This window comes from Morus notabilis, unplaced genomic scaffold (genome assembly GCF_000414095.1).
Source record: "Morus notabilis unplaced genomic scaffold, ASM41409v2 Scaffold409, whole genome shotgun sequence".
Classification (NCBI taxonomy): Eukaryota; Viridiplantae; Streptophyta; class Magnoliopsida; order Rosales; family Moraceae; genus Morus; species Morus notabilis.
In genome coordinates, this window is record NW_010357248.1 from 305,466 (window position 1) to 316,285 (window position 10,820).

Sequence of the window (10,820 nt, forward strand, 5' to 3'; positions counted from 1 at the left end):
CCTTCTTCCACCGCGAGTTGTACCAAAGAGGGGTAGGCCAAAGCAAAAACGCATTCCCAGCATAGGTGAGTTCACACGAAGACAGAATCGATGTGCTAGGTGTGGGCAATATGGACACTATGAGAAGAAATGTAAGAACGCACTGATGTAATCATGACTTATAAATTTTGGTGTTACAATGTATTTACACTTATTATATTCAACGGGTTGTAAAATGTATTCAGCAGGTTATTATGGCTTTGGGGAAGCTTATATTTATGGGGAAATGCTGCCCAAATTTTTACACAACAATATATATATATATTAGAAAACTTCAAACCAGCCCACAGAAGGTTGTCGCGCGCACGCAGGGTGGCACTGGCGACCAGAACCGACTAATATAGCAAGAACAGACCAGAACCGACAAACATAGCAAGAACAGACCAGAACCGACCGAGAACAGACCAAGAACAAACCAAGAAACTCTTGTAAAAAATTAGAAAACATACATTTTTTTCATATTTCTTAGACTTTTTGGGTATTAATAAACATTGTAGTTTATAAAAGAGAAAAAAAAATTGGTTAGAAATGAAAAAACCTAGAACAGACCAAGGTTTTCTCATTTCTAACCAATTTTTTTTTTCTCTTTTATAAACTACAATGTTTATTAATACCCAAAAAGTCTAAGAAATATGAAAAAAATGTATGTTTTCTAATTTTTTACAAGAGTCTGTTCTTGGTCTGTTCTTGGTCTGTTCTAGGTTTTTTTCATTTCTAACCAAATTTTTTTTCTCTTTTATAAACTACAAAGTTTAGTAATACCCAAAAAGTCCAAAAAATATGAAAAAAATGTATGTTTTCTAATTTTTTACAAGAGTTTGTTCTTGGTCTGTTCGAAGTTTTCTCATTTCTAACCAATTTTTTTTTCTCTTTTATAAACTACAATGTTTATTAATACCCAAAAAGTCTACAAAATATGAAAAAAATGTATGTTTTCTAATTTTTTACAAGAGTCTGTTCTTGGTCGGTTCTGGTATGTTCTTGCTATGTTGGTCAGTTCTGGTCTGTTCCTTCTATATTAGTCGGTTCTGGTCGCCAGTGCTACCCCGCGCGCCCGTGCCCCCCTCTCCGGCGCCCGTAAATGTGTAAAAATTTGGGCAGCATTTCCCCATAAATATAAGCTTCCCCAGAGCCAAAATAACCTGTCGAATATGATAAATTATAAATGCATTGCAATGCCAATAATAAACATATTGTAACCCCAATAATGTTGTGTATCTATTTTACAACAACCAAAACAACCGACATTTCATATACTAGGACTCACGGGCCTCTTCAGCTTGTACTCGCTCCAAATTCTGACCGCAAGTTCCAACCGATAAGCTTCTACTTTTTCTTCAGTGAGGCGAATATGATAAATTATAAATGCATTGCAATGCCAATAATAAACATATTGTAACCCCAATAATGTTGTGTATCTATTTTACAACAACCAAAACAACCGACATTTCATATACTAGGACTCACGGGCCTCTTCAGCTTGTACTCGCTCCAAATTCTGACCGCAAGTTCCAACCGATAAGCTTCTACTTTTTCTTCAGTGAGGTCTTCTAACGGGATTCTGCGGACAAGGTATTCGATAAATTTGTATGTGAAAAGTTCGCAGTCACCTGATCTAAGGTTGTGGACCAACCACTTGGGACGAACGATTGGCCACGCACAGTCAAGTTTATCGCCTAGATGGTTGAATAAACCTGTGTACTTCAAGAACTTGGGCATCATGATAGCGATTGGCTCCACTTGTCTTTGCATCTATTGATCTCTGTACATCATAACAGCTGAGTCATACACCTTTATGTTGAATTCAGATAAATCAACATAAAGCGTAACCTAATGCTTCCTCTTAATGTTAAGAGGCATAGTGAAGCCCTGCGCGCCATCCTATTTCTGGCCAATTATACACTTTTCTCCACAGACATATTCATCTAGGTCGTTGTCAAATGTATACGTTGCCAATTTCTTTTTGTTGGTGAAGAATCGCGCTCTCAACTTTTGGTAAAATATATCATCTAGGATGACAATATTGTTATTGAACTGCTCTTCAGGTGTCCTTGACCTTCTAATCGATAGAAGACCCCATGCCTCGTCAATTTGCTATAAGTCATAAAAAATTAATCAGTATAATGATAATGGTATAAAAAATAAGACTATAAATTTAGAAAATATGTTGTGATTACTTACATCATTGAACAGTCATTCACCTGGCTTCAAGATGATCCGGAAGAAGTCCTTCCTCCAATCTCCAAAACCACACTCAATCAGCTCAGAGTCCGTACTAGAATCAGCGAACCACTTGTTGAAGGCATCGATAGCGCGTTAAAGGTCCACATCTTCTTCCTCACGTTACGCAGGGGATCTATGTAAGGCGACTCAATATACTTGCTGGGCCTCTTAAGTCACTTTTCATTCTTCGATTCAGACTCTGGCTCTGAATGAACTTGTTGCTCAAGCTGATCCTCAGGCTCTTGCTGAACCCGAGGCTCAAGTTCTGCCTCAGGCACCTGTGTCTCAAGTTCTGCCTCAGGGTCTGGCTGAACCTGTAGCTCAAGTTCTTGCTCAGGCACTGGCTTTGGCTGTAATTGTTGGTTCGCTAGACATGCTATATTGTCCTTAATTTCTCTAACAGATATGTCTAGCGAGTCTAGCCTCTTGTTGATGATTTCAAAATGTCTACTATTGTACTCTACCATCCTGTGATAGAGTATGCAAACTATGTGATCAATAGACATACCATCTTGCTTGCTCGGTTGTTGTTGTTGTTGTTGTTGTTGCTGCTCAGGTTGTTGTTGCTATTGCTGTTGCTGTTGCTGTTGTTGGGGAAGTTACTGTTGTTGTTAGGGAAGTAGTTGGAGACGAGCCAATTGTTTCGGAGGCTTCGGTTGCTGGACATGGACCATTCTTGCACCAGAGTCCAAAAATGATGTAAGCTGGTCAATCTCAGGATCTTCTTGGTCGGCATAAGCATATACAACCTCATGCACATACTATTTATTTCCTCCTCAGTGGGATAAAGAATTGGTACGGCCATTCCCTGTATATTAAAAGAACATACATTCAATGATTATTTAGGTGGAAACATATTGTAAAAAAAACAAATATGCCTATTTTGTAAAATTTACACCTATAAAAACATTGTATTTAAACCCTTACCTCGCCACTGTGCATGAGGTCGTCTATCTGTCTAACCTCGACCAATGAAACCCGGCGTGCCTCCTATTTGAGGATTCTGGGAAGACGTCCCTTAACCATCTTTCCAAACGTGGCGCCGATGGTTGGAAATGTTTCGAATGTCCAAACCTGCGTTAAACTAATTTTTTTAAGTCTAGTAAACCAATTATGGTATTATTTACTATAAGACCATGAAAAATTATGCATATAACTGTATGACATACCTGGAAGGCCCAAGGAAACCCGCATATTGAGTAGGTTTTCTTGATGCTCTTATTACGTCCTTTCCGAACCCATTTCTGAAATTTCTCTCTCAAGTTCTTCTTCAAAGCCCTCAGAGTGCATTGAAAAGACACCCTGCCCCATGGATAGCTATTGAAGAATTCTAAATCGTCAACGTAAGATAGCCAATCCAGTGGGACGGTATTCTTCTCGTCCCCAGATAATAATACTTGTGCTAAAAAATAAATGATAGCGATCTTTGCTTTATCGCTACCTTTTATCTTCTTCCTTGTGAGTAATTTTTTTAAATCAGCAATAAGTACTACGTGGGACTTAAAATGCTCCAATAATCTTCTATTCTTCGAAGCTTTCAAGATCACGTCCGGCTCTGTATTTTCCCCGCAGTTCAATCCAGTAATTAATGCAAATTCCCCCATTCCAAACTTAGTTGTGGTTCCATTAACCATGAACGACAACTCATGTCTCTTTTTTGTTTCTATCCGCCTCAAAAGCAGATACTGTGTCAACACTCCAAAATAGATCATATTTTCAGACATCGAAATAAAATGTCCGAAGGCAGACTCCTTGAAAATTGGCATTTCCGTTTCGGGGTCTAGATTCTGCCTGATTACCTCCAAAGCCTCGATCTTTGACTTCATAGTCACTTTCACTGGGAAATACTGCCGTATAGGATCCATGATCATCTTTAGATGTCCGATCCCAGGAAGTTCACATGTGTTGTACTTTGGGAGGTCATACTGAAAAAGAAGAAAAAACACATCGGTCAGAACGACCAAAATGACAGAACCGACTAAAATAGACTAAGAAACCAAACAAGAACCGACTGAACTGACCATGACTCGACCGAGCCGACCCAAAAACCCGACAGGAACTGACCAAATAGACAGAACTGACCAAACCCGAACAGAACCGACCAAAACGACCTGAACCGACCAAGAACCGACTCCGAACCGACCACTAACCGACCAAGAACCGACTTCACCTAGAACCGACCAGAACCGACCCTACTCGACAAGAACCGACTAAGAACCGACCACTAGAAACGACTTAAAACCGACCTAGAACCGACTGCGAACAGACCAGAACCAAAACCGACTATGAACAGACCAATGTTGCTTATATTAAGTTTTTGTTCTTGCAAAAATATATAAGAAAAAGTAAAACAAGAATATTACCTCAACAGATTCCATTGCCTCGTCGACAACTGTTCGGGAAATGGCCGTTTTAGTTGAGGAATAAGAGCTGGTTTTTTATGCCATTTTAGTCTAAAAGCCGCCGGTTTTTAGTCAGATTTTGGTGAGCGGGTGGTCGGGAATTTGGTGAGTGGTCGGGGTCGATTTTTGGTCGATTTTAGTGGGAAGGGAGTCAGTTTTTGATGAACGGTCGGTGTTTGGTGAGGTGGTCGGTCGGCCGAGACGAGAGAGATCGGAGAGAATGGATCGGAGAGAGAGAGAGAAACATGTGAGAGGAAAGCCGGCGGTCGGTCGTGAGGTTGGTGACTGATCGGAGAGAAAAGCCGGCGGTCGGTGAGAGATGATCGGAGAGAAAAACTGGTAGTTGGTCGTGAGAGAGCTCAGTCGGGGGACAGAGGGTCGAGCGGTCAGTTTCGGGGGGAAGAGAGGGTCGAGCAGTCGGTTTTGTGAGGAGAGAGTTTTTGAAAATGACCTAAAACTAATAGGACCTATTTTTTGTCACGTAAGATACACGTCATCATTTTTTTGTTATAAAAAAAACTGGTCTATTTCCTCAAATTCTGATTTGCTCCGGTCTCTTTTATCAAATTTTCTCTCTGTTTTGTCTCGGTCTTAGTCTCTCTCGCACTGGGAACTCATCAGCGCCTCAAACGCCGACGACGACTACGACTCTAAAGAGCCCAAGCAAGAAAAATGACACCAAAAAGATCGCCAAGATGAAGATAATGGGTTTGGATCCTCCCCTGTAAACGACCAAATTGCAATCGAACCCCAAGGCCTTCATTTTCTTGATGATGGCTATGGTGATTTCGATGATGATGATGATGATGATGCGTATGCTTTGAACGACGAGCTTGTTCCGTGGTCGGTGAATGGGAAATTCAGGAGACAGAGAATGAGGAAGTTGGGGAAGAGGGGATTTACGAAGAAGATGTCCAATTCCAAGAGGTCGCCGTATTTCTTTGTGAGGCCTGGGGCTGTTCGCGGCAAGCATGGTCTGGGTTTCAAGCACAGTTTCTGATCGGCTTCACTTCAAGATTTGGTCAGAGTTATTGACACGGTACTTCTTAGAATGTTCATATGATCTGGATTTTTAAATGTGGTGCTGTGATTGGAGCATTGAACTATGTTTAGGTTATTAGATTGGGGGGTTGGTTCGTCTAAGACCAATCTTCTTTAATTGTTTCTTGATATGTCCTTTGGAGTAGAACTATGTAAATAAATTTTTAGAGTTGCAAATATGATGATCTTTGTTTCTTTGCTTTTCTTTTTCTTTTTCTTCTTTTTTCTTTTTTGGAATTTGGGTGTCTCTTTGATTGTTGATATAATCTGTTTTCTTATATTCTTTTTAGATGTGTATGCATTTTGATTGGGTTGTGTGAGACCAATCTTCATTTTACTGCTTGTTTATATCCTTAGAATTTTGTAAGTCTTTACATGGCAGCATATAAAACAATGATCTTCATTTTTTCATTTTTTGTCTTTTACTTGGTTTTGATTGAGTGTGAAGAAGTATAGGAAGAATGGTATGGAGATGGAAAATGGAATAATGAAAGACTAAAATGAAAACGGTTTTGATAGTTTTAAAAAACTGGCGTATAGGAATAGCATACTTGTTCTTCAGTTCGATCATTATGGTAGTGATTATCCGTTATAATTCCTCTGTAATCTAATCTTTGCTTTTGATACTTTAGCTAGGTAGAGAATTCATTTTGGGCTCTCAAAATCTCTACCAAACTAAGCCAATATCTGCAGTTTGTCTCATTTGCTCTTTTACGTCGTTGACATGGCCTCAAGTCTCATACTCCTTGAGGTGGATCTAGATGGTATCGTTTATAAAGACAATCAATTTGAGGATAATGTAGAAGAAAATCAAAATACTAGTTTTTTATTATCACAAGAAATGGATGAAGTATGAGATCAAATTGCAATAAGTTGTTTACTCACTAATGCTCCTTTTAATTGTAACTATATTGTGAATGAAGAAATGAAAAAAAAAATTATTATAAAGTTATTGTTAAAAAACTCAAAATCATAGCATTATGTTTTTTTTAAGTTAAACAAGTATTTTTAAATATAAAAAATAATTATATATATTTAAGTTTTATACTATGTCTATTTTAGTCATTTTACATATCCACAGCAATTCAACATCAAAATTTACCAAACGCTATTATACTGATTTTGGAACCAGCACAGCTATTATAATTACAGTTTACTAAACACTCAGTTACTTCTTGTGACAGCTACTTCTTCCTTCAGCACAATTAAAAGTAATTTTTCTAAAATCTATAACACTACCCAACTAAGCCATTCAAGAAACTTAGCATCTTACTATATGTGTCAAAATGCTGCAAACTATTCAATCCAGGTGCACTGACATAGTATATACCCCATGTCGCATAACCTAACTCCTTGACAACAATAGCATAACATCCAAAAGTGATAACTCATCAAGATCCAAAAGCACAGCATGATTTATCCCCCCATTATAGTGAACTTTTCCATCTATCATTACAATTTCACCACCATGCCACAACTTCAACGTAAATATTGCATCTCACAAAAAATAATAATAATTTTTTATTAATGTCTTCTTGAAAAAAAGAGCAAAACAAAGCGTTTGAACCTTTTCCTCGTAAATTGCTACGCTTTTGAACATTTTCTTAAAAAATTGCTACCACTACCCCACATGTTGCTGTCATCGAACCCCACCAACACAACAGACACAAAACACAACAGACAAGAAATGGTGGTCCCTATATTCTCTTACAACAATGGACAGATCGAAAAATAATCCAACTTAACAGAATATTCTCACCAATCAGCCATTCAAACGTTTAAGATGAAATTACCAAAAGCCATATACAAATTGCCCAAAACAATAACAAAATTGTTACCAAATTCCATAGTTAGGGTTCATAAAATCTTACCATCAGCCATTGACAATTCCACTTATTCGGATCAACTCAAACCCTTCCTTCTTCGGTGATTTCTTCACTGATTAGTTTGAAGAAATTCAAGGCCTTCAATTCGAAGTGGAAAATCGAGAACGATGAGATGGTTTTTGAGAAATTAAGATTGGGTTCGAGAACGATGAGAAATGCTAAAATAACTCTGGATTTTTTTGCCCTAATTGGCCTTATTTTTTTCCCCCCTAAATTACTTTTTTCCCTGGGATTGAGTGTCATGTGCCAGAAACGTGACACTTACCATTCAATATTTAACAGAGAGGGCAAATAAGGGGGAAGCATGCTAACGGCGATTTGTTTAGGGGAAATTATATTTTTAAAGTTTTGGAGGCATTTTTGTAACACGCCAATAGTTCAGGGGGCATAAGTGTAATTTGCCTAAGATAATATGCACCAAAGTTTTGAAAATTTTTTCTACAGAAGATTTTTTTACAGACACGATTTGCAAGTAATTGATGTACAGTTTTCTTTAGTCTGTATATTCCAAATCCAAATCTCTAAAATCATCATAGATTACAAATAAATTACATATATAAATTACATATGGTGATACAAAACCACGGGATCAAGAACTGAAATTCCAAGAATAAACAAATCGGAATTACAAAACAGATAGTTAAGATTTATTTTACAGCAATCCTCATGACCAAATCTTGTTTAGAATATAAGGATCCATTTAGAATGTATAATTAAATCATGATTATTGATTCTGAGGTTTAAAATTCAAATCTTTTATGAGAGAAAAATAATGTAGTATAATCAATGATTTGAGTTTGAGTATATGAAATAAACATACCCTAAATCTCTACAAAATCTATCTGCTTGGAGAGGAAGAAAATCATAGTTATTGTAATTCCCAATGGAAGACAAGATGTCGATAGCGAAGAGGCAAAGGGGGCCAAGATGACGGCGGTGATGGCGTAGGGAGGCGGGGCTTAGCGCTGCCAGCTTTACTGGTAGGTTGGGCGAAGGTTAATAGGTATGATTTATTTAGGTAAAATAATTTTATAAAATAAAATTCCACGCCCCACCAATCCGTCGTTTCTCTGCCATCAACACCGGTGCAGATCGACTCATCATCGGCCCCGCATCAAAACACATGCCTTGCCTTCATAAACTCTATCGAAACTACGTCTGCAAGAGAGGGGAACTCCGTCTGTGGTGATGCCGAGGAGGGAAGAGGGAGATCGTGGGAAACCTCATCGACAAAGGGCGATATCTGTTGTTAGGAGGTGAGGCCCGTCGTCGGCCGAGGCGAAGTCCATCGTTGCGAACATAGGTAGAGCTTCATTGGTAAAGTGATTTGGAGGCTGTGGAAGCTCCTCAAGCTCCGTATCAATTTAAGATTTAGGCCTCGTTCATTTCATCGATTCGAGTTTAGAATTAGAGTTTTGCTACAATAAAAAGCTTTTAAAAACAGTCACATCTATCTTTTTTACTACAGTAAAAAGCTCTCACATAAAATCACATCTCAACTTGAATTAAAAACTTGAATTAGCAAACTAAACGGGCTCTTAATTTGGACATGTTTTGAAGTCAAAGGTTGAGATTAAAAGTCTAATTAGATTAATGGTTGATTTTCTTTTAATGGAAGGTAATTCAATGTCGAAGGACTTATTATAAGTCAATGTTCCCTTATATTTTGTGGCCGTCACGATCTAATGGTTGTGAATAAAATACTCCACCGTGGGTGATTTGGCTCACCTTACACCAGTGTTGAATTTTCGGGCGGCGGGCATGCCGGATACCCAAAAATTTTCAGGCACGGCGGGCAGGCGCCATTCGCTGCCCGTCCGACCTTTTTGGCCGGGCACGGGCTCGAGCAGCCTGAAAAAAATCCATTATGGCAGCCCGCCGCCGGTGGAGAAGTCGACCTCGCCGCTTGCCGGATTTTTTTTTGAATTTTCCTGCGTACCCTGAATTTGCCTGAATTTTGCATGAATATTTATGACCGTTAGCCCGAATTTTGGCCATTGCTCGAATATAGCCGAATTTTTTTGACCGTTAGCCTGAATATCTGCCCGAATTTTGAACCCAACGGCTATTTTTGCCCGACCCGACCGCCACCTGAATTTTCAAACCCCAATGGCTATTTTTAAGACCGTTGCCCGAATTTGCCCGAACCTGACCCGAAAGCCCAAATTTCACATAGCCGTTGGAACCAAATTTTTGGGGGAAAATTTTTTTTTTTTCAAGCAAAAATATTTCCTATAAATACCCCCCCCCCCTCCCCCAACCATTTTCCTCACCTAAAAACTCTCATTCTCTCTTAATTTCTCTCAATCTCTCTCAAATCTCTCTTAGGTGTTGTTTGGTTGGGGGATTCGTATCCCGATTCGAATCTTGGTTCGTGGTTCGCTACAGTATTTTCTCTCACAAAAATACACGTAAATAAAAAATGGTTCTAATCTCATGATTCTAATCCATGAACCAAACGTCTCCTTAATGTCTCTTAATCTCTCTTAATCTCTCTCTTAATCTCGCTTAAATCTCTCTCGATTTCTCTTAATCTCTCTCAAAGCGCTCTCAATCTCTCTTATTTTTCATAATGGCTTCTTCTGGTTATAGTGGTGATATTCCCATTGATGCCCAATTCAACATCGAAGAAGGGTAATTTTTTAATGTTTTTCAAACGCAAGGAATCGCAAACTACAGAAAGAGTTGCTGAGAAAACTGTAAATATGAGCCCTAGTGGACGTACTAGAGGTCATGGACGTAATGGTGGTGGCACTGGTGGGCGTGGAGGAAAGGCAAGCGGTAGTGCTAGTGCAAGTGTTGCAAGTTCTAAGAAGGAATGCAAGCGCACCTCAGCAGTTTGAGAGCACTTCAACACATTCGAGGAGGTCGACAATAACGGTAACATTAGATACATAGCTCAATGCAAATATTGTGGTGATAAATTACAAGGTAACACTATTCACGGCACTACACACTTGAGAAGACACTCTGACAAGTATTTTCAAAAGCAAGGAGGCGGACCCGATCTCTGCCAAACACAATTATCATTTGACTGCCAAACCGGTGGTCTAACCACTTGGAAATACGATCCGTAAGTCGATTATATGGAAATGACACGCTTAGTAGCCACATTAGATCAACCACTTAGTTTTACTGAACAAAGGAATTGGCAGCGTCATATTAAAATTGTACATAATCCTAATGTATAATTTTTTTCAAGAAAAGATGCATTAAAATTATATAAACA

The 10,820-nt window shown here is 38.7% G+C and overlaps 1 protein-coding gene across 1 annotated transcript; it reads right to left on the reverse strand.

Annotated features, from left to right (window-relative positions):
- Positions 1–3,252: 3,252 nt before the first annotated feature.
- LOC112092213 lies at positions 3,253–4,640 on the reverse strand. Its single transcript, XM_024167709.1, has 3 exons — positions 4,626–4,640; positions 3,432–4,187; positions 3,253–3,336 (listed from the first exon to the last, which is right to left on the reverse strand). Exons 1-3 carry the CDS (start codon positions 4,638–4,640, stop codon positions 3,253–3,255), a joined length of 855 nt encoding a protein of 284 aa, XP_024023477.1.
- Between the last annotated feature and the right edge of the window lie 6,180 nt (positions 4,641–10,820).